The following is a 21,047-nucleotide window of genomic DNA, read 5'->3' as shown; positions in this document are numbered from 1 at the left end:
TTTGGGTTTTTGTATTTTTATTCAGGACCTTTTGATTCTAGAAAATTAAAGAAGAATAAAATACTTACCGCAGAAAGAACAAAGTAACACTAAAAAACAATGTTAAATATCAACAGAAAATTATGAGGTTTAAAGAGGGAATAAAAATGTAAACAGTGTTGGCATATTCGATTGGCAAGTTTAGTGCAGAACTAATGTATCTGTTTCTCTCTCTATCAAATGTTATTGAAACAGGATGGCAATACCACTGGCTTTGCACTAAACATATCAACCGAAAACGCCATCTGATATATGATAAACAAAAAGGGAAAGAAGCAATGACATTTTTAGGTTAGGTTAGGTTGTTTTGTACTTTAGTTTTGGTTTGTTGCTGATTGCTGTGCGCTTGGTTCAAAGAGGTATCGATTTCTGTACAGAAAACAATCTAAATGGTTATAAATATTATAAGAATATACTATTAGAATTACAGGTAATACCTGACTTTCCTTAAGATATGGCCAACGGCCCTATAGCGGAAAGAAACCGAGGTAAAAACTCCCATTACACTATAGCATTTTCATTCAAATTTTGTGTCCCTTTTCAGATGCCACAATTTACGTGGGCGGTTTGGACGACAAAGTGTCCGAATCTCTGTTGTGGGAACTATTTGTACAAGCTGGACCTCTTGGTAGGTTGTATATTGCATTACATTTCAAAGTACTAATATAGTTTGGTCCAGTGAATGTTCACATGCCCAAAGACCGCGTTACAATGATGCACCAGGGCTATGGATTTGTTGAGTTTATGGGAGAAGAGGATGCTGATTATGCCATCAAAATAATGAACATGATAAAGCTATATGGGAAACCTATAAGAGTTAACAAAGCCTCAGCACATCAAAAGAACTTGGATGTGGGGGCAAACATTTTCATAGGGAATTTGGATCCTGAAGTGGATGAAAAGCTGCTTTATGACACTTTTTCAGCTTTTGGTGTTATACTGCAAACACCTAAAGTCTGTTACTGTATTAACTGTGTAGTTTTACTGACTAACATTTATTTTCTGTATAGATAATGAGAGATCCAGAGACCGGTAATTCAAAGGGTTTTGCATTTATCAATTTTGCCAGTTTTGAGGCTTCAGATGCTTCTATTGAAGCTATGAATGGGCAGTATTTGTGTAACAGGTCAATTTCTGTTTCCTATGCATTTAAAAAAGACTCAAAAGGTGAAAGGCATGGATCTGCAGCTGAACGTCTATTGGCGGCCCAAAATCCATTGTCTCAAGCTGACAGGCCTCATCAACTTTTTGCTGATGCACCTCCTATGAGTGAGTTTTGTTTTTACATTAATACTGAGCAGACTGCAATTATAATTGTTTAACAGGTATGATGCAAGGAATGACAATGGCCCCACCACCACCACCAGTTATATTAGGCGGCATGATGCCTCCTCCACCGCCGACTCCTGCCTCAATAGCTCCGCCTCCTCCGCCTCCAGTTCCTCCACCATCATCCTTCCCAGCTGGCATTCCTCCACCACCATTACCTCCTTCACAACCACCCCTACCACCTGGTGCTCCACCACCACCACCTTCCAGTGGATCTGGCGCACCAGCACGTCCTCCTTTACCTCCAATGCCATCTAATTCGGCAGCGGGAGCAATGTCAAGAATGATGCCACCACCTCCACCATGGCAAGGACCTGGTATGCCGCCACCACCACCTGGCCCACCAGGCTCTGGTAAGATTTTTTTTGTAAACTGTTTAACAATAACCTTGACAATAACTAACCCAAAACTAGGATCAGGAGGTAATTTTCCGGGAATGTTTCCACCACCTCCACCACCGGGTGGAAGACCCCCACCGCCAAACTGGCGACCTCCTCCACCGCCCAATTTTGCAGGAGGATCGGCGCGACCGGCTTTTCCACCCAGGGGTCCTCCTCCGCCGCCACCCAATATTCAAAACTGATGAAGGTTGGGAAAGGTTCTGGCTGTTTTGGGGGTTATGTTCATTATTGCTGGCGTTTTTTTTATGGTGTACTTTGTTTATTCGATTATTCGTGCCCGTTCCTATAATTACATAACAGCCCTAAAAGAGACTGAACCCTTCAAGAGAATTTAACTGACTACTTGAATTTTTATATCCATGTTGTTCTGATGAAACATAAAGTTAAAATTAAACTGAATATAACTGTGTAGAAGTTTACTTTTTAATTTTTATACCTTAAAAGCTGCCTTGCCACATTAATATTCTATTAAAATAAGAACAAAAATCCACTAGTATGAGAATAAAAAAAAAGTTTAATCCATAAATCAAACTTTATTACTCCTATTACTGTTCTGATTTCTGTTGTGCTGTGAACTTTTATGGTAATTCCTATTTGGCTGTTTTCTGTTTAGTTGACCATTGTTCTGACCTTTAAATGGTATAATTTCACCAGGAGCTTGATATCTACAAAAGTAAGTTTGTTAGTGCATTTTTTAGAAAACTGCAATCTCAACTCTACCCTAATTCATCTTTGTCACTCAACTTTTCAGCTGACAAACATATGTGTATCAATGGCAGTTTTCTTTTAACTACCAACTGGTCCAAATCTGGAATTATGGGGTCCCAATACTCATTTACCCTGAAAATCACCATTGTCACAAAGCAAAATGAAGGAAAACCTCAGCATTATTTTACATCCTATAACCCAGCTTGGTGATTTGATGCAGCTTCTGTTTGTGTTCACGTTTCATGATTTCAGCACAAGTTATAGTTTTGCCTACTGACGGTCCGAAACCTGTCCACACTACAGTTTTTGTGTTTGGAAAGTTTTGCAGGGCATACTCCAGCAAATTTCGGATTTTACTGCCACCTCTCACCTTTAAAAATCACAAGTCTGTTGATGTTGAATTAAGCAGATTTTGTAACTTGGTGCTTGCCTGCATCCATAGGAAATCGGCTGGAAGATCTGTAATGGGGATTTTCAGTTTTTCCAGGGCTTCTTCATCATTACGTCCTTTGCGGTAATTTTCCATATTATTTTACAATAATTTCAATGCACAGTTTGTTGGATTTGATATTTGATACAAGCCTCTAATGAGTAAATGAAAAATAAAACAAAACAAGTATGATTAAGGTTAGGTTACTGTTAGAAAAACAAAGGCACTTGTGTATTCTCTCACGTGATCAGTACGTGTGCCATATTGTAGAGTACCACGTGGTCATCTGTCGATTATGAGGGGTTCTGTCATTTTTGGTTATTTGAAATAAAATAAACAAACATTTGTTTTTAGCTCGTTTTTAGTCGGTTCCTGTAGTAGTTTTCCTAATATTTTTATTGATAAAACAAAAATTTGGTTTAGTATAGTGCTCGTGTAGACTATGGCCGGTATCAAGCCAGTTTTTCTTGATGTAGATTCCAGTATTGTTGAGAATAATTTACGAATAACTGTAAGTATTATAACCTAACTTTTGTAACCTAAAAGTTGATTTCATACAGGGGAGAGGATACATTTGAAAACGTTTTACAAATTTTTCTTTTTTGTGGCATTAATTATTCGCAAAAACCTGGTTGGGCTTCATGATTGAAATGATATTTTTTATTGGTCATTACAGCCTTGTATTGTTGCTATATGCATGAAAAAGTACTTGAAATAGCTCATTTTTATTGTTGATTTTATACATTTTTCAGTCCCAGTCTGATGATGAGCTTGATAAATTATTTGGCACTAAACAGCGGGAATATCCATCAAAATTGGTTAAACCACATCCAGGTAAGTAAATTATGTTTATTTTAACAAAGTTTACTATTGGTTACACATTTATCCTGACATTTTTCTAAAGAGCTAATTTATTACCAAACATACATTTAAATTAAATAATACTTATGTACAAATTAAGTCTAAAAATCAATGGACTATACCAGCATCTTTACACATTCCAAAAAATATTGAACTCTTATTTTCTAACAATGAATCAGGTGCCTCAAATTCTGCTATTTTTCCCTTATCCAACACCAACACTCGATCCGAATCTATGATTGTGTTCAATCTATGAGCAATAGTTAAGACCGTACAGTCTGCAAAAGCTGTTCGAATGGTTTTCTGTATGAGATCGTCAGTTTCCAGATCGACAGCGGCAGTGGCCTCATCCAGAATCAAAATTTTAGTTTTCCTCAAGAGCGCTCTGGCTAAACAAATAAGCTGCCGTTGTCCTACTGATAAGTTGTCGCCGCCTTCAGACACGTTATAGGACAAACCAGCAGCCAACCCTATATGAATTTTGACTTGTTAGTTCAGCTTAAATCCAATAATTGGAATTTATTGATTTACCCTTAGTAAACTCTTTCAAGTGAGCCATTTCTAATGCTTTCCAAATGTCATCATCAGTGTGGGTTTGGAAGGGATCCAAATTCATTCTCAAACTGCCTGAGAATAACACGGCATCTTGCGGTATGATGGTCAATCGGGATCGTACATCGTGAAGACCCAGCTCGGAAATGTTTTTCCCATCAATCGTTATGTTACCACCGGCCGCCTCAATAATTCTAGGATCAACCGTGAAAGTTGTAGGATTTGTGGAGAAAGTATTGCATACCTGAACAGTCCTAAAGTTAAACTGGACTTGCCGGCTCCAGTTCTGCCTACTATACCGACTTTTTCGCCACCGTTGATGTTGAAACTAATTCCTTTAAGTACTAAGTCTAAACCAGCCCTGTTAATCAACAAAAAAAAATAACAGAACAAAATTAATTGAAGACCAAATGAAATCATACCTGTATCGGACGCTGTAGTCGTTAAACTCGACAACGCCTTTTTCAGGCCAAGTTAGGGCGGGTTTTTTGTCCGGAATGTCCCAATCTGCTTCCCTTTCCTTTTCCCCATATTCCTTGATACGTTCTACGGACACTATGGTTGTTTCCACGTCCGAGATCATCCGCACTAAGAAGTTTAATGTGTTCGTTATCTGCAAAGAAATACAATCAAATCAAATAGGGTGATTCATCCGGCTTTATGAAAGCGACTCTTACGTTCATCGAGTAACTGACGGATAACCCAACAAGAGCAGCATTCAAGTCCTTGGCCAGCACAGCAAACAATGCCGCGAAGAAAATGATCAAGTTTCCTATCGTTTCTAATCGAATGGTTAACCAACGGCCTGAACTGTTTGTGGGATACATGGTTTTCAAGTTGATGTCGATTTTATTCTCGCACACCTCTGTAAAGCTTTAGAAACAACGTGAATAACATGGCGTGACATAGTTTAGGCAGGTCCTACCGTTCTTTCTGACCAAACGCTCGAATCACGTGACACCCAGTTAGGGTTTCCGAAAAGTGAGAGTAAATGGGAGAACGCGATACAGACTCGATTCTCCTTAATTGCCTGGACGTTGCCACGTAATATCGTTGAATAAACACGTAGATTCCCAGAAGTGGTATTATAACAGCAGTAAATATAGGGGTAGTAGAGCAAATCACACCTAATGTACCCAGAACCTGTAAGGTACAAGATTTTGTAGTTTTGAAAGTGTTTAAAAAAATTCTTACCCTAAAAGTATTCTGGAAGAAAACGTTAAACGCCATAGGCAGTCTCATATCGATTCCAATAATGTCCCCAGAAAATCTGCTCAAAATCCTACCAGATGGAGTGGTGTCAAAGAATGACATGGGCAAACGCATAACGTTTTTCAGTACGAAATTGTGCAACTTGGCGGCGGCCGCCATACTACCTAAAACACTTTCGTTATAAGAAAAAGTTTAAAAACTTTTAAGTGAAACGGATGAAACCTTTAGCGAAAATTACGGAGGATGACATTAGCGACACCGCCTGGGCAAATCCTAAAGCCCCGTACACTCCCAGATATAAATCTCTGAGTCCCGTGTCCACCACACCGTCCACGACCATATTGGGGTCTTCCGACCACATTCCCAACCACACATTGGTCACAATACCAAACACTGTAATGCAATTTAATTATTTGATTTTTAATGGGCCTGTCCCACAATTTTTTTTTATTTCATAACTACAAAGACGGATTGAAAATATTATACCCGTATTTTTTTGTTTTCAAAAATATTAAGTCTAAATAGAAAAAAAATGATGATAAAAACTACATTAATCTCATGTTTTAAACGCCCGCCGCCGGTGACGTACTACACTATCAACCAATCAGCGACAAGAAGTGAAACAGATGGCGTGCAAAAGCCAATAAAATCGTATCATTCTCTTTCCTACGTGTAATTATGTTACTAACCTTGAAAACTAATACTGAAGAGTATAGTTCCAGCAATGGCAATCAATCCGATCGCCTTCAAGTAGTACATATAAACGTCACTTTTTACGTTGCCTTTCTCTGCCATTTCCTCCGCAATCAATTTGCCTTTGTCCTTGCCGCCTGGTCCTTTTGAAATAACTGGTTAGAAGAAAAAAATATTTTAGATGAACTGTGATGATGATCCAATAAACTTACTCTTCTCTGGTGGCTTCACGCTGCTTCGCCTGGTTACGCCACTGATTTTCCTCACAGACGTGCTAGGTCGTCTGCGCAGACTTTCCCTGGATTCAGTCCGGCTCAGTTCGTTGAGATTTGTCTGAGAGCCAATCGAACCGGATTCTGATAAGCGCGATCGTTGTCTGGAAATAGTTCTAGTGAATTCCACAGCGATGGGCGTGTCTGCCAATTGGGTGGCCAACTCCTCCAGCTCGTCCACGTCCTCCACCTCTTCGGTGATGTGCTGCACGATAAATTCAGCAAACGCTCCTTTTTTCGCTAACAAGTCTGGGTAGTTTCCAGTTTCTGATATTTCACCATTGGTCAGACAAATTATGTGATTGGTTTGCGGTAGGTAGGTTATGGCGTGCGTCACTAGGACTCGGGTTTTGTCTTTAAGCAGCCCGTTTGGACCTGTTAGATTTGTTAGTGTTGAATTTAAATTCCTTTAGTTTTGTGTGTGCTTACCGATTAAATGATCGAAAATGTGTTTTCCCACGTGTGAATCTACGGCGCTCAATGGGTCGTCCAAAAGGTACACGTCGGTATCGGCGTACACTGCCCTGGCGAGACTTATTCTTTGTTTTTGACCTCCGGATAAATTAATGCCTTTTTCACCAATTTCAGTTTGGTCACCGTTGGCCAACATTTGAAAATCAGACTTCAAAGCGCACGCTTCAACTATTTTGTTATATCTGCAACAAGAATATTAGAATTTTCATTGTTTAATAAACTAGTGTGTAACCAAATGGTTCTAAACCAACATTTCCACACTTACTTTAACTTGTCGAACGGTTTTCCGAAAGTAATATTGTCTTGTACTGTTGCGTTTTGAATCCAAGCTTGCTGGGGCACATACGCTATAGACCCGTAGGTGTTTACTGTACCGGACACTATGTCCATTTCACCCAAAATGGCACTAATCAAACTACTTTTTCCTGAGCCCACCGCGCCCACTACTGCGGTTAAACTGTTCTTAACCACTTTGATGTTGAGGTTCTTGAGGACGGGTTCCTCGCCCCAACTGAACGTGCCGTTTTCGATTGTGATTGGCTCCGATTTGGACTCGTAATGAGTCACGTACGGTTCCAGTTCGTCGGCGTTCAAAAAAGAGTCAATCCTTTTGACCGACACCCAAGTTTGTACCAGCTGGTTGATTACGTTTGGCAACATGGACATCGGCATCCTGAGGAGATTCAGTAGCGCTAACGATACGAAAGCTTTGGAGGGATCAAGAACGTTTTTCTCGTCCATGAGAACGTAAGTGGCGAATGTAACACAGGAGACCTGCAAAAAAACGAGACAGTTAAAGATTACGTTTACAGTGTTGCCACACTGTAGTAGTACCATGAATGGAGCACAATTCCAAATAAACATACTGGCAGCGTTAAGATACGCAGCTGTAGTCAAAGTTTGGATTTCTTTATTTCTTATTCTCATGACTTGTTGCTCGAAACTTTCTTCCCACGCGTACAACTTGAGCACTTTGATTCCGCTCAAAATTTCGTTCATTATTTTCACTCTTTCGTCTTTGCTCTTCATTTGTTTCACTTGCAATTTTCTGTTTTTGCTCACGATCAAAGCGTTGATGGGCATCAAGGTAATCATCACTGCCAAACCGGCAAACACTGCCGCCCCCAGTTCTTGATAGAGCAGCACCAGGGCTAGACAGATACTGATGGGAGCCGTCCACAGCATGTTAACAAACATGACCAGTTCTTGGAACTTTTGCGCGTCGCTCGACATTAAATTCACAATTTCACCGGTGGTTTTGTTTCGTCTGGCCGAATTCGAGATTCTTAGAGATTTTCGGTAGATGGCAGCGGTCAAAATAGTTTTGGCACGCATTCCCACCACAAAGAATCGATCGGCTTGCGTACTACTGATCAAAGTCATCAGAGTGGCCACCGCGAACATGATGAACGCGTAGAAGATGCCTTTCCAAACTGGTTCATCCGATCCGGTGAATGATATTAATAGTCTGAAATAGTACAAGGGATGTAGTTTATTATTTTTTAGTTGAAGTAAACAATTTTACCCCAAAAGTTTCGGATTGGCGAATTGGATTACGTCAGTGATGAGACGTATACAAAGACCGAAAGTAAAGGGACGCCAAATACATTTCCACAGAGCCGGTACGATTGAGGTTTCCTTCCTCTTTTTGGAACTGTCGTCTTTCAGATTGAACGATACTTTTGATTTGGACTGTTTCTCTTGGAATTTCCTAAAAACGACAAAAGTAAGGTATGGAAACAGTTTTATAGTTTCCGCACTTTTTGCTTTTTTCCAACGATCGGGCAAATCGTTCCTCGAAATCGGGTACCAGATCTGACGAAGTGTTGCGTGGTTCTATATCGTACATATCCTTCATCTCCAAAGGGTTGCGCCAACCTTTGTACATAAAAGGCTCTAAATAGCAGAAGGTGATTCTGTTCAGAAAACTGGATCGTGGCTCTGGGCTTGGATTCTAGAATATATAGGGGTTTTAATTTAAAAAATTGGTCATGTAGACAGACTAACCTCGAATTTTCCATAAGGGTAAACTTTCGGTAGTCCTTCGGCAAGACAATTCAACAAAAGCATGGCCACCACCAAAGGGTAGTACATCATGTAACTGAGGTATTCGTAGTAATCGGGCAACGGTTCCCCGCTTTGAGCCAATCGAATTTGGCTCCTAAACCGGGAAATCCCACATACTGTGCACAGAAACCAGAATATAAACAACGTCCCCGAAGTTTGCACTCCATATACTTTGTTTCGATACGCTATCACTAAAGCCAAACCCTGCAACAAATGACTTTATTAGTTATTTAACCAAGGAGTGTATTAATATAAGAGTTGGTTACAACATTTTTCCGTCGACTGTAGTTAATAATAAATGTTTATTATTCTAAAAAGTTTGAAAAAAACTAATTGTCAGTTGTATAGGCAATACGGTAAACCGAAATCATAGGCACCGTTGACAATGACAGTGACAGTTGGTTCTGTCGTTAATGGTGGATGTCAACTGAATAATATGCGTCTATTTCTCTCTGTTTAATACAAATAAAGTAGAATAGAACTATACTATGAAACCTATTTGGTTGCCTTTGATAAAATCGTGCATTAATGGGACTCATTAATGAACGATTTTGTATCCGTTATCGTCCATTAAAAAAGCTGTTAATACGTGGTCGACGGAAAAGACTTTAAATACCCTTGTAGGACACACAACTTACGAAAGTCACTAGTTTCAGTAAGGGCATAAAAATGTCCACTTTTACCACCACATCACCGCCAGTACTAAGAATAAAGTCGCTCAAACAAACGGCGCAAATCAACGTGTTGATCAGCACTTTGAAGAAGTTTTTCCAGTTCCACGGGATGTATTTGTTGAGGCTGGATCGTTGATAGTAGACTTCGACGGGGGCGAAAAACCACAAAAACAAGCACGGTATCCAAACTAAGACGGTTTTCTCGAAACATGGTGTAAATTGGGGATCATCGGTCTCCCATGTCAATGTGGTGTTCTGAAATTGCATAAAAATTAGGACTCCACTTTAAGGAGAAAACATGTTTTTATACCCAAAAAGCTGATCCACAGAACTTGTCCAGACCTTCGCTGTTAAACCAGGATTGATTCGTCATTTTTATTGTTTTTTCTCTTTGTCACTGAAAATGCCTTATCATAAATCAAAAGTTTGTTTTCAGATTGAACACACAAAGTATAATCGGGTAAAACAAACTTTGACTATATTTTGTAGATGTTATCATATTTGCAATGAGTTTGTTTTATGACAAATTTTAATGCAATGTCAGTGCAATGAATTTCAAAAATCATTTTGTACAATTTATCGCTTAAATCCCTGCTGAGACTACCGGATAATGCAATACTATAATTTGTAATAATTCATGTAGTATGTGTAATAATTCATGTAAATTTACTAAACAACATGGCAAAAAACGTAGTTTTTTGTAATATTTAACTAGAAAATTGTATTTTAGTAGGCTTGATAAACATTTCGTGTTATTGTTGACGGTTTGGAGAACGTTGAAACGCGTTTGCTTATTGTTTTCAGAAAATAAACAAATTTTTGATAAAGTGTAAAACAGGCTATTTATAAGCGATTGAACCTGAGTGCATTGCATTTTTAGTATCATTTTGTATTAATTAGTAATCTTGTTGACCTGAACCAGTCTTAAGATATTTGAACACTTGAAACTATGCAAAATGGATATTTTTTTAATATAATTTGTTAATAATCTGTTTCTTTAAAATAGTTCACAGATGTTAATTGTACCTGAATCACGTATCAATCAAGAACTTTTGCATCTAAAGCATTTTAAGAAGCACTCTCTCAAGAAAATAACCTTCACCTTCCAGTACCCAAAAAATCACTTTTAGTTTTTAGTCATATACCTTCAATGATATGCAGAAAATGGAGTGGTACACATTAGTAATACTAATCACAAACAAGGTTGTTCACAGTTTTTCAAGATAAGATTATACAGATCCAATAATGACATGTAATACTCACCCCAATGTTGGTCACTAATGAGTTACTCTCTACACTGATGTAACTTTCAGCATAATTATTGCAAAAACTACTGTAATTGAGCAAAATCCTATTTGATATGTTTATTATAGTTATAACAGTAAAATAACAAAGAACCGGCTCCGCAAAACACCGGATAGCGACTGAATGAAACTCGAAAGCATCTATTTCATTTACAATCGCATTTTTGATAGTAACGTTATTACATATTTGTTCAAGATTGATTTCTATTTAAGCGCGGATTGCAGTGGCGTAGGCGACAAATAATAGCAGTATTATAGTGGGTCTTGCTGTCGTTGGTACGCCACTGTCTAAAGCCGTAAACAGGTTGAGATTTGGTTCCGATAGTATTTATGAACAATGACACATTAATTTCTAGAGGTGCTTCTTGACGACATTCCATTCCATTATCTATTGAATGTAAAACTTTTTTCCTGAATGGCATTCCAAATTTTTCGAGTGGTTCCTTCTTACGCAAAAATAACCCTTTAGAAAATTGAATTAAAATTCAGTGTCAGCATGGCAAATAACATTGTCGCGAAAACTAAACACAAACTTATCCCTAAACAAATTATTATTTAAAATTTCACAACGTGAAACTGTTACCCTAAAGATTTGAACGCTCATTGTTCTGGTAATCTGTTGAACTTTTATTGCGTAAATGGGTTCCTTATTAAACACCGTTCATTTACAGGATTGTGTATCAAATCCCAAGAAGTGGGTACCGATTTGAAGGTGTTTGTCAACATTTGCACCACCGATGCCATACCGTCACCCAAGGATATCACCGAAACTGAACTCCAGGAGATTATCAACTCTGATGATGCCGCTACTTTTAGGTAGCCAAAACGTCTAGTTAGGAATAAGTTTCAGTTTTTCAAATTTTACAAATCTGATACTAGTTTCGTATACAATGGGTACAAGAAAGTCAGTAGATATAAAACGTAAAAAAAATTAAAGTAACATTAATCGAATAGCGAAGGACAGAACGGTCTATGTGACGTCATTTGACAGTGTGTCAATTTGAAATAATAATAATGTCACGTGACTACGTATCGAATAGTTGTGTGTAAAATTTGTAAAGGAGGAAAAGTAGCAATGAGCAATAAATTAACAAAAAAAACTAATTTTTAAATTTGAGGCTCTATTTAACGTACTGGAGTATTAACAATAGGACTTATCCCTATCAACTAGTAAAAGCCTAATATTCTACCATACATTTTCCATTAAAACCAAAGCATATTCAACCTCCTAAAATGTATATGATATGGCACAATTTTTTAAACTTTAACAACATTGTAGTTAGCTAACAACAACTAACAAATTTAGAGTACCAATGAGCATTGGTGATGTCCGTTTCGAGAAAGACAAACACGGTGTAGAAGCCAAAGCAGTCGATATCGCGATTCACCCGAAATTTTTACAAAAAATCCAAACTTACCAGACGTTCAAGGACTTTTTAATGGCCTTGGTATTCCAGGCTCTTCTAGACAAACACGGTAAGTAAATCGAATTTAAGGGTCAACCAGACTGGAGAAATTTGTACAGGGTTGGCTTGCGTCGACAAGAAAATCATACTGGTCAACAGGAAAGCGTTCGGCACTTTGCAAGTGCATCGTATCCAGCAAAGGGAAATTGACGAGAAAATGGGAAAAGAAAAACCTACGTTGATGCAAGAATTGACTGGCGATACGGGTGACGGTAAGAGCGTGATGATCGAAACGATATCCTCCGTAGATAACACGGTTAGGGAACCTGAATATCGTTTGTACAAAAAGAAAACCGGACCCAACTGTTTGTTTGGGGAATTTAAGTTTCCTGATGTTGTAAGTTTCATTCACTTTTATAATATCACATTAAAAAAATCATCACAGGTTGATGCTAGTGATATAACTTTGGACGTTGGAGAGGATCGTATTGTTTTAGAAGCCAGATTACAAGGATACTTTCTGGATATTTTTGTACCTTGTTGCGTCCGGGCAGAGAAAACCACCTCAAGTTTTGACAGAGTTTTTAAAGTGAGTTTTGATTTGCTAATCCGCCCGCAATATAATATCAATTTACACTTTTAGATACTTACAGTTCAACTGCCACTGATTGGAGGATGAGATATATTTTGTTTATCATTCCTAAATGAGTTTATGTAATTTACTTGCTGAGTTATTCAAGTGTTTTACTATCACCCAAATACCTTGAATTTTATTTGTTATACTGGCAAACTGAAGGTAAAACTTGTTAAGTAAAAAACTGTTTCTTATTAAAGAAAGTTGTTTTGTGTTTGATAAATTCCGAAAACCTATAACAACGACTTTCTATTCAAGATATACAGAAAAAAAAACACTTATTTCAACTTTGTATATTGTTTTCAGTGCAAATATTTAAATATGCTTGAGTAGTAGGTGAGACGTGTATAAATATACAACCCTATTTTTAACAAAACATAATATCACATATTTAAGCTAAGAAGACAAGTTCCAAGCAAATAACAAAGTATGACTGACACTTAATCCAAAAGACAAAAATGCCCTCAGTCTATTAAAATAGATGGCACTAATCAAAAAAAAAAAAAAAATGTAAGTACTGATAGCCCAACTGCTAAAACTACTATATTTCAGTAAAAAATGTGGGTCGTTCGATTCTCAAAAACTTAAAAAGTTGAGGTAGCGCGTATAAAATGTTAAATCCAATCATCGCGCAGGTCACATATTTACAACCCAACTCAACTATGGTTTTGTGTTTATTTTGTAAAGTGTTCTCAGACTGTTTTAACTTGGACTCGTCTTCTTTCAGTAGCATACAGATGAAACTGTAGGTTACACTTTGGAATAACTGCCTAGTTAATAATACGAAAAAGAATCCGATTGTAGTTCTCAATAGTATGCAACCAAACATACTCCAAGAAGGCCACATGATTAATCGTGGTAGTGGTAAGTCAGACCTTGTCATTAGACCAGTTTGGTAATTGAGCCAAGCTCCTATCAACACACCCACACACACTGACAAAATCATTGTGGTATCTCCCCTAAAAACCATTACAAAAACTATTGTAAAACTTACAACAGAGGCCGCATTCGTTTTCGAGCTCCATGGAGCGAGCAGCGCGTTTTTGACGTCACGATGACGTAATTTAGCCAAAGCATAATTTAACCAACTGTCAAATTACGTCATTGTGACGTCAAAAACGCTCTGCTCGCTCCATGGAGCTTGAAAACGAATACGGCCTTAGTTAACTAACATTACCTAGTTGGTGTCCATTTTCTGCTGTTGGGATAGTAAATAATCATTAAAATTGACAAACTGAGAAGCAAAATGGGGGCAATAGGGTTAGTCAACAAGTAATTATCAAGATAATCAATTAAAGGCACTAAAGGGATGAGAAGTGTTAAAGCTAACACTAAACCAGCCACAACATCCTGAAATTTACATTTTTTTTAAATTATCCAGCTCAACTGTCTGCTCCTACCAAAACACTGTGCATTCCCAAATAAAGCCGGCTCAAACACACAACAGTGCACCAAACAAGAGCAGATGCAAACCCCATACCAATGTTATACTCATATCGATTCATAGTGTACAGAAGAATGGAAAATGGTATTGACACTCCCACCATGGCATGAGTGGATGGGAAACCATACTCTAAAGCCCATTTGCGTTGCAGCTGGATAACTGGCGGTCCCGGTCTAGGCCATCTCACCATATCCTTAATAGCTTGTCCTGCATATTATTTGCCTCTGAATAACTGAACAACTAAGCAACTTAATTATCTTATTCCTCGAATAATATGAGAAAACCAGTCGTTTTGAAGGTGGCTTACCGATATACATAACTAGAGTCCAGACTAGAACAACCCTTCTTCCAACAGCACCATCAATGTTCCAGAACCAGAAGGGAATGAAAGTGGAATAAAACACTTCGTCGCCTAGTGCGGTGCCGAATACAAACAAATAGTACCAGAACTTGTTCCCAATAACGTATTTGGGACTATCTGGCTTAGTATTGTTTGTTTGAGTTTGGACCCCAAAGAATTTCTGAATTTTTACTACTAAAAGTGGGTCTCCTAACCTCTTCATAATGTTTAAATTTCTGGAAGGACGAAGTAGACTAGAATATAAGCAGACACGATTTAATCACGGTTGTACTAGAAACACGAAACTGGTTCTCGGTAAATTATTAAATACATATTTATTTAAGATTTTGTAGTTAAATTGGAATTTTAAAATTATTGTTTAAGTTTAGGTGAAATGACGTTTTTGTCAACTGAACTGACATTGCCCAAAAATTTTCTGACATTTGACAATAATAAAACCTAGAGCACTAGTGACAGTTAAAAAATTGCTAATTTATGTGTTAATCGTAGATAATTTTGTAGAATAAAAATACGTAATACTTGGGACCTAAACTATTTAACAGATTTACATACTTTTCCTTCTCTCATTTGAAAAAATCGAATTAAAACATTCCTTGGATTTCTAATGGTCAAGACAAGAATTGAAAAAAAAATACAAAAACACTGGTTCTCCTTTTATTTACACTGGAAAAAATAAAATTTTATTGGATTGCGTCGTCTACAACTTTACATAAGGAATAATTTGTAGTATAGAACACACAATTCTGGAATTGGAAAATTTTACGTAATGCAATACCTAATAAAGCAGTAACGATTCAAAAATTAGAGCACATTTTAAACCACCTCGGGTCTTCTTGGAGTATCTTCTAGAAATAACAAAAATTATATGTTTTTTAAATGCACTATTAGTCAGACAATACAACAACATAATATGGCTAGTTCTTTATAGTGGTTTAATAATCGGCCACTATTGACTTACTATCTTTTTCTCTTTCTTCCGCTCTGGCCTTCATTCTAGTAATAAAAGCGGCTCCTTTATTTTTGCGAAAGTTTTCGTAAGGATCGTTTAAGTTGCAGCCCACACCCTTAAACTGGTCCTGGCGGTCTCGCACGTCACCTCCAGAAATGGGGGCATCAATGCCCTGTTCGTTCGCCCCCAAACCTTTGCCGCCCCAACCCATCTTTCTTAACATTTCGTGTCCCTTGTTGGACGGATCTAATTCCTGATTCTCACCGCGTGGAAATGCCACACTAAAATTGCGTTTTGGTTGATGTTGTTAAACTGGAATGCAATTTGCAATTACCTGCCAAATCCAGGTGTGCCCGGAGACAGAGACCGGCGCGGTGAACGTGATTTAGATCTGGACAAACTGCGTCGTTTACGACTTTCCCTAGAATCGCGTCTGCGTCGTCTTTTTGGACTCCTGGACCTACTTTTCGACCTGGACCGGCTGCGGGAACGCCGATTACGACTGTTTCGACGATGTACCGATGGAGGAGGCGTCGGCGTTTTGCTGCGGTACCGCCTTTTGGGCGGCGTCTCTTCTTTGTCCGTTTTGATAACCACGGGGGATGGACTGCGCGACTTTTGACGCAGTCCCGCCTGTATAGCTTCGTCCTTGTCACGTTTGGCCTGGTTCTTCGCTTTGTAGTACTCGTATAAACCTAGCTTTTCCCAGCCTTCGCTGTTGGGTGTTACAACTTTCAGAACCACAAATCTCATGACGGCTTTTTCTCATGAAAAAAGTCAAACTTCTCTCGGTTACGTTAGTAAAAATTCAAAGAGAGTTTTGACTGTGTTCAATGACTGATTTTTACACACACTGTACCTGTCTCTCGGCCGTTCGTGGCTAGGTAACGAATAAAAAGCATCCACTGCTGCCAGCAAACGTTCACTAGGTGGCGCTGGCGGAGGTAACCTAATATCTTTAGGATCTAACGGTTTATATTCAGTGTCTTCCAACTGTAATAAGCGTGTTATGATCGATTATACAGACATAATATTGTGTATTACATAGAATGTAATAAGAGACATTAACGATAACATAATGCAGATATTTCAGAGAGTCATATGCACTGATCACTGTTTACTGATGAAGTAAGCTGGATTCATAGTTATAATTCCGCAAGAAGTAAGCGGCATGCAGCAAGCAGTAGTAGTAAGAAGTAGCCGCTCCGCAAATGTTTCAATTCATAGTTCGACGCTTTGACGTCAGTAAAATGACAGACTACAGATTATTTGACAGTTTATTTCTTTGTTTACAATATAAATTTTAGGTTAGAATTTTTTATTTCTATTCTATTCATTGAATGTTTGCTGAATTTTACGGAAAATGAATTTTGTCGATGACTATTCTATCATAGTAGCTGCAAGTAATCCAAGTCAAGAAAAATAAACCAGAAAAGATCCGATACTTGACAAATGACAATTCGAAAACCCAGGAATGGATGAAACAGGCAGCCGACGATGCACGAAGCAGTAAGAAGCAAGGTAAGAAATGAAAATGATTTATTTCTTGGTGCTTACTGCTTGCGCTTATTTGTCAAACTATGAATGAAAGTGCTACAAGTATATTGTTTATTTTTAATTCGGTTTACTGCTTACTAGCGGATTTCAAACTATGAATTCAGCTTAACGCCACTGACTTTTGAAAAATTTTACCACCATCAAATGTTTTAAAAAAACAAAAGTGTATATGTTCTAAAAACTTACCTTAACTAAGGGAACCATCAGACCGGCTGGAAGATCGTAATAAGGAGCGGTGGGCATGAGTTCTTCCATAAACACTTCGGGTTTTTTGGGTGTGAATCCGGGCGGCGGTTTTGAGAAATCGGGAAAAACAGCCGGGCTGGGCAAATAGCCGGGTGGCGGTTGGGAAAATGGAATAGGCGGAAAATTCTCTAAGCCATTGGGCGGTGGAGGCAGTTCAAGACTTGTAGCGGGCGGTAATTGAAGATTTGGCGGGGGCACATTCAAGTTCAGTGGCAAAAATGGCGGCGGCTCATCCGTGCTTGCCGGTATTGGAAAAGTCGGTTGGATGGGTGGCGGTTGGTTCAAGTTTGGCGTGCTCGATTGCGATAATGACTGAATTGTTTGTTGTAATGTGGCTTGAATGGTTTCAAGAGGGATTATGTTGGTGGTAGAGGGCGTTGGTGGTTGACTAGTTTCTGGTGGCGGTATTAACGGTTTTGGTTGTTCTATACTCTTCTTTTGTTGTTCCAGGTCCATTATTTGCTGCATCGCGTGACAAACAAAAGCCTGATGCTGAGACTGATAACCTTCAAAAGTGACTTTGGTCTGGTCAGCTATAGCTGTCACTTCAGTGGCATACTTGGCCATCTGATCAGATTGATATTGTTGGTAGCTTTTAATAGGGTTGCGCAATTTTTCTAAAGTCTCAGGTTTAAGGTAGTTGGCCTTGGATTCCCACAGTTTAATCAGTTTGTCCAATTTCAATCTTTGTTCCTCGCTAGCTACAATGCTAGCATTACAAAACATTGGAATAACAGCTACTTCTAAAGCATCCTTCAAATCACAAGCATTTTTGCGTGCACTGTAAATTAAAGCTGTCAAGTCTAGTAGACATCAGGTTTGCTAATAACTCACCTGTGATGCAACAAGTCATTCACTAAATATATAACATGCAACTTTTGAGAAAATGAACAAGACTGCAACACTCTAAAAAAAAAACAAAACTCATCAACTCATCAAAAACTCATAATAGAATCAACTTACTTGTACAACAAACATTGAACAATACAACTGGACTTTTGTTTTGTAGTTGCATGCTGCAAGAACCATGATTTTCCATTACTAATACTATCCTTAGTACAACTATCTATGATTGGCTGCAGTATGGCATTGAGGTCACTCAAAACAACTCCACATTGTTCAGCTGTCTGTTGCATATCAACAGATTCACATTTAGCCACTGCAGCCTCCACAGTGACTTGCTGCTGTTGAAGCAGCACATTTTGCTGAGCCGACAAGTTTTGCTCACTCTGCTTGATCTGTTGTCTGAGTGAGTCCTGTTGCTGGTTGATATGATCTAATTCTATGGTGTGTTGGCGTGTTAATGTGGGCGGAGGCGTCGCCCAATTTGTCGATTCTGTGCCAGGAATTTGGGGTTGATGATGGGTTTGTTGTTGCTGCTGTTGTTTAAATACTAAAAACACATTATAGCAAATCAGTAAAGGGGTACTGTTATTGATACAAGTATTTTTACGTACCCGCTTGTTCACTAGCAACTTTGTACTGGTAGTAGTTGTAATATTCACCTCCATACAAAAATTGAAACTTTGGATTGCCCTTTTGTTTATTTTTAGTCATCTGTTCAAATTCCGGCCCATTTCGAGCGACAAATTGAGCTAATTTGTCGATTATATTCTTTAAATCTATATCTAAAAAGTTAAAATGTGTGTTGTATTGAATAGATCTTTTATGGAACAGAAATGGTACCTCCTGGTGGTGGTGGTGGTACATCCATTTTTTTTCCCAAACACCCCGAGCACGATTACTTTAACACATATTAGTTTAAAGTTTTGTAGTCAATACAATGCAATATTAAACTAATTTTATAAAAGCATACTTTATAAACAAAATGGCATGTGGAGTGGAGAGTTGGAGACAACAAAAAAATTAAAAAATTAAATGACTGTTGTGTTGTTGTTGACACTATTGACATTGACAGTCATTTTGATTGTCATATTAAGTAAGTGATGTTTGATATTTGACACTACTTGTTTATTGTTTACAATTTTTGAAAAAAGGGGAACGGATTTTTCCTGCAAAAAAGTGTGCTTTAAATTCTTTAAATTACATACTTTAGTACCAGGTTTCCATTTTTTTGTTAAAATAGCGTTTTTAATCTGTCTCATGAATACTAATTATGAGTGAAACAAGTAATTCATTGGATAATAATGCATCCCAAACATTTTCTTTGGGTGAACAAGAACTGGTGATTTCTTCCAAATTGCTAAAGGAGAGAACAGAATTATACAAGAAACAGGGTAAGCATACGTCATAAATGACCTGTAGGTAATTTACTTTGCCAAACAAAATCATATTTTAGATGAAGCCCTAAAATCCTTATTGGACAAACTAAAACTCCATGTAGATCAAAATGGAAATGTGCCAAGAAGAGTATTCGAACTCTTTAGCAGCAGTACCACTTCAGCTGAACAAATTATTTTGAATCAGGCAGACAGGCTAAAAAAACAAAAGTGTTTTAAAGCTAAACTACTTCACTGCATACATCACTACACCAATTTAAATGAGGCAATTTCTAAACAGATTCACATCTTACAAAGGTTTGAAATTTTGAATATTTAGTGGCAATAATTAAATATGAATTCTAGTGAGGTAGAGAACTTGAAAGAGAATGTTCAGGATGAGCTTAAGCTTGACTCTACTAATTTAAATGAGTTGGAAAAGAAGGTGGAGAAGTACAGACAAGTTGTTAAAAATTACCTGGTAAGTAGGTATCATTTACCAAAAGGTCTAACTTTGATTTAAATTACCTTTAATTTTGTGTTACTGATTGCACATTAGATTTGACTAGGCAATTTCTATAGAATATAAACATATTTGCAGTTGAAAAACCCTTGGCTAAAGGATGAAAGCTTGGAATTGTCCTTCATAAAAAAACAGCTGGACAATCTTGAATCTCTAAGAGAGGAAAAAAGTGCCTTGCTTCAGGAATTGAAGGTGTATAAAGGTTTGGAACCAGACATTAAACAAGCTAAACAGCAATTGGTCAAAGTGAAAGAAAAATTCCTGGCAGCTGATGCTTTCATGCTTTAATTTTGTTTAGTATTTTTTTGTCACTGTGGAATAAACTTTACTTTTTTTTTGAAGTTTTCTTTATTGTGTCAAAACAGACAAATCTTTTGGCATTTCACTTACACCTCTTGTTCAAATTTTCGTGATCTCATGAATCAAAATCGCCCATTTTACTCTACCAACACCAATCTGTACAATGAGGCCATACTATCAGTGGGTAAGTGCACTGAGTGTGAAAAAATGCATTGTTTTTTTTGGGGTTGGATGGTTTTAGCACCCACTACATTAAATGGGGAGAATGTGATACTGTCTCAAGAACAGCAAAGGCAAATTTATGATATTTTTAACACTTCCATAATAGGAAATCCGTTTGCGCAACAAATATCGGTGAATCCGCCCGTGTTATGGGCACAGAAACATGTTTT

At 37.9% G+C, this 21,047-nt stretch overlaps 7 protein-coding genes across 12 annotated transcripts; 3 read left to right on the top strand and 4 right to left on the bottom strand.

Moving 5' to 3' along the window:
* The first annotated feature begins 341 nt into the window (after positions 1-341).
* On the top strand, positions 342-2,183 carry LOC145727841 (splicing factor 3B subunit 4-like). The gene is made up of 6 exons (XM_081977683.1): positions 342-527; positions 584-667; positions 719-993; positions 1,050-1,308; positions 1,365-1,721; positions 1,782-2,183. Exons 1-6 carry the CDS (start codon positions 494-496, stop codon positions 1,949-1,951), a joined length of 1,179 nt encoding a protein of 392 aa, XP_081833809.1. The 5' UTR covers positions 342-493; the 3' UTR covers positions 1,952-2,183.
* Positions 2,184-2,282: 99 nt separating this feature from the next.
* Positions 2,283-3,118, bottom strand: LOC145727854 (ribonuclease P protein subunit p25-like protein). The gene is made up of 4 exons (XM_081977695.1): positions 2,908-3,118; positions 2,666-2,847; positions 2,490-2,609; positions 2,283-2,434 (listed from the first exon to the last, which is right to left on the bottom strand). The coding sequence occupies exons 1-4, from the start codon at positions 3,001-3,003 to the stop codon at positions 2,296-2,298; spliced, it is 537 nt and encodes a 178-aa protein (XP_081833821.1). The 5' UTR covers positions 3,004-3,118; the 3' UTR covers positions 2,283-2,295.
* A 126-nt stretch (positions 3,119-3,244) lies between these two features.
* LOC145727844 (PIH1 domain-containing protein 1-like) lies at positions 3,245-13,156 on the top strand. Its single transcript, XM_081977685.1, has 7 exons — positions 3,245-3,418; positions 3,660-3,741; positions 11,688-11,832; positions 12,323-12,492; positions 12,542-12,819; positions 12,868-13,011; positions 13,066-13,156. Exons 1-7 carry the CDS (start codon positions 3,350-3,352, stop codon positions 13,099-13,101), a joined length of 924 nt encoding a protein of 307 aa, XP_081833811.1. The 5' UTR covers positions 3,245-3,349; the 3' UTR covers positions 13,102-13,156.
* On the bottom strand, positions 3,737-11,149 carry LOC145727834 (multidrug resistance-associated protein 1-like). Of its 6 annotated transcripts, XM_081977674.1 has the most exons (19): positions 10,976-11,148; positions 10,023-10,109; positions 9,677-9,967; positions 8,979-9,242; positions 8,732-8,925; positions 8,497-8,682; positions 7,806-8,439; positions 7,237-7,745; positions 6,927-7,153; positions 6,438-6,872; positions 6,222-6,380; positions 5,755-5,925; positions 5,515-5,696; positions 5,246-5,463; positions 4,998-5,193; positions 4,743-4,933; positions 4,565-4,681; positions 4,300-4,514; positions 3,737-4,238 (listed from the first exon to the last, which is right to left on the bottom strand). In XM_081977674.1, exons 2-19 carry the CDS (start codon positions 10,083-10,085, stop codon positions 3,877-3,879), a joined length of 4,614 nt encoding a protein of 1,537 aa, XP_081833800.1. In that variant the 5' UTR covers positions 10,086-10,109; positions 10,976-11,148; the 3' UTR covers positions 3,737-3,876. The 6 variants fall into 6 exon arrangements, with proteins under 6 accessions (XP_081833800.1, XP_081833799.1, XP_081833798.1 ...); XM_081977673.1 differs by having other exon boundaries at positions 5,246-5,696; positions 10,976-11,149; XM_081977672.1 differs by having other exon boundaries at positions 7,237-8,439.
* A 178-nt stretch (positions 13,157-13,334) lies between the features above and the next one.
* LOC145727843 (sphingosine-1-phosphate phosphatase 1-like) lies at positions 13,335-15,269 on the bottom strand. Its single transcript, XM_081977684.1, has 4 exons — positions 14,808-15,269; positions 14,457-14,707; positions 14,234-14,406; positions 13,335-14,015 (listed from the first exon to the last, which is right to left on the bottom strand). Exons 1-4 carry the CDS (start codon positions 15,061-15,063, stop codon positions 13,598-13,600), a joined length of 1,098 nt encoding a protein of 365 aa, XP_081833810.1. The 5' UTR covers positions 15,064-15,269; the 3' UTR covers positions 13,335-13,597.
* Positions 15,270-15,501: 232 nt separating this feature from the next.
* LOC145727836 (calcium homeostasis endoplasmic reticulum protein-like) lies at positions 15,502-19,469 on the bottom strand. The gene is made up of 9 exons (XM_081977676.1): positions 19,300-19,469; positions 19,071-19,241; positions 18,577-19,006; positions 18,448-18,519; positions 17,554-18,394; positions 16,670-16,803; positions 16,145-16,525; positions 15,820-16,091; positions 15,502-15,706 (listed from the first exon to the last, which is right to left on the bottom strand). Exons 1-9 carry the CDS (start codon positions 19,325-19,327, stop codon positions 15,675-15,677), a joined length of 2,361 nt encoding a protein of 786 aa, XP_081833802.1. The 5' UTR covers positions 19,328-19,469; the 3' UTR covers positions 15,502-15,674.
* A 119-nt stretch (positions 19,470-19,588) lies between these two features.
* On the top strand, positions 19,589-20,693 carry LOC145727851 (uncharacterized). The gene is made up of 4 exons (XM_081977693.1): positions 19,589-19,850; positions 19,913-20,150; positions 20,199-20,313; positions 20,434-20,693. The coding sequence occupies exons 1-4, from the start codon at positions 19,730-19,732 to the stop codon at positions 20,641-20,643; spliced, it is 684 nt and encodes a 227-aa protein (XP_081833819.1). The 5' UTR covers positions 19,589-19,729; the 3' UTR covers positions 20,644-20,693.
* The last annotated feature ends 354 nt before the right edge of the window (positions 20,694-21,047 follow it).

The sequence above is a fragment of the Ips typographus genome, linkage group LG4, assembly GCF_016097725.1.
Source record: "Ips typographus isolate SLU linkage group LG4, UJ_Ityp_2.0, whole genome shotgun sequence".
NCBI classification, from domain to species: Eukaryota; Metazoa; Arthropoda; class Insecta; order Coleoptera; family Curculionidae; genus Ips; species Ips typographus.
This window is presented reverse-complemented; position numbering and strand designations above follow the sequence as displayed.

Excerpts from the sequence above, each read along its gene's own strand:
- LOC145727841 (XM_081977683.1), top strand. The coding sequence starts at position 494 with ATGGCCAACGGCCCTATAGCGGAAAGAAACCGAG. Across the intron at positions 994-1,049 it reads TTATACTGCAAACACCTAAA|ATAATGAGAGATCCAGAGAC; the intron begins GTCTGTTACTGT and ends TTTTCTGTATAG. Across the intron at positions 1,309-1,364 it reads TGCTGATGCACCTCCTATGA|GTATGATGCAAGGAATGACA; the intron begins GTGAGTTTTGTT and ends ATTGTTTAACAG.
- LOC145727854 (XM_081977695.1), bottom strand. The coding sequence starts at position 3,003 with ATGGAAAATTACCGCAAAGGACGTAATGATGAAGAAGCCCTGGAAAAA. Across the intron at positions 2,610-2,665 it reads ACCAAGCTGGGTTATAGGAT|GGTAAATGAGTATTGGGACC; the intron begins GTAAAATAATGC and ends GGTGATTTTCAG. Across the intron at positions 2,435-2,489 it reads AGTGACAAAGATGAATTAGG|ATATCAAGCTCCTGGTGAAA; the intron begins GTAGAGTTGAGA and ends TTACTTTTGTAG.
- LOC145727844 (XM_081977685.1), top strand. The coding sequence starts at position 3,350 with ATGGCCGGTATCAAGCCAGTTTTTCTTGATGTAGATTCCAGTATTGTT. Across the intron at positions 3,742-11,687 it reads ATTGGTTAAACCACATCCAG|GATTGTGTATCAAATCCCAA; the intron begins GTAAGTAAATTA and ends GTTCATTTACAG. Across the intron at positions 12,820-12,867 it reads AATTTAAGTTTCCTGATGTT|GTTGATGCTAGTGATATAAC; the intron begins GTAAGTTTCATT and ends AAATCATCACAG.
- LOC145727834 (XM_081977670.1), bottom strand. The coding sequence starts at position 10,085 with ATGACGAATCAATCCTGGTTTAACAGCGAAGGTCTGGACAAGTTCTGT. Across the intron at positions 8,683-8,731 it reads TCGTTGGAAAAAAGCAAAAA|GAAATTCCAAGAGAAACAGT; the intron begins GTGCGGAAACTA and ends TGTCGTTTTTAG. Across the intron at positions 6,381-6,437 it reads CGTGAAGCCACCAGAGAAGA|TTATTTCAAAAGGACCAGGC; the intron begins GTAAGTTTATTG and ends TCTTCTAACCAG.
- LOC145727843 (XM_081977684.1), bottom strand. The coding sequence starts at position 15,063 with ATGAAGAGGTTAGGAGACCCACTTTTAGTAGTAAAAATTCAGAAATTC. Across the intron at positions 14,708-14,807 it reads GACTCTAGTTATGTATATCG|GACAAGCTATTAAGGATATG; the intron begins GTAAGCCACCTT and ends AATAATATGCAG. Across the intron at positions 14,407-14,456 it reads TGGGAATGCACAGTGTTTTG|GATGTTGTGGCTGGTTTAGT; the intron begins GTAGGAGCAGAC and ends TGTAAATTTCAG.
- LOC145727836 (XM_081977676.1), bottom strand. The coding sequence starts at position 19,327 with ATGGATGTACCACCACCACCACCAGGAG. Across the intron at positions 19,007-19,070 it reads AGTTGCTAGTGAACAAGCGG|TATTTAAACAACAGCAGCAA; the intron begins GTACGTAAAAAT and ends ATGTGTTTTTAG. Across the intron at positions 18,520-18,576 it reads GTTCAATGTTTGTTGTACAA|AGTGTTGCAGTCTTGTTCAT; the intron begins GTAAGTTGATTC and ends TTTTTTTTTTAG.
- LOC145727851 (XM_081977693.1), top strand. The coding sequence starts at position 19,730 with ATGAGTGAAACAAGTAATTCATTGGATAATAATGCATCCCAAACATTT. Across the intron at positions 19,851-19,912 it reads AGAATTATACAAGAAACAGG|ATGAAGCCCTAAAATCCTTA; the intron begins GTAAGCATACGT and ends ATCATATTTTAG. Across the intron at positions 20,314-20,433 it reads AAGTTGTTAAAAATTACCTG|TTGAAAAACCCTTGGCTAAA; the intron begins GTAAGTAGGTAT and ends ACATATTTGCAG.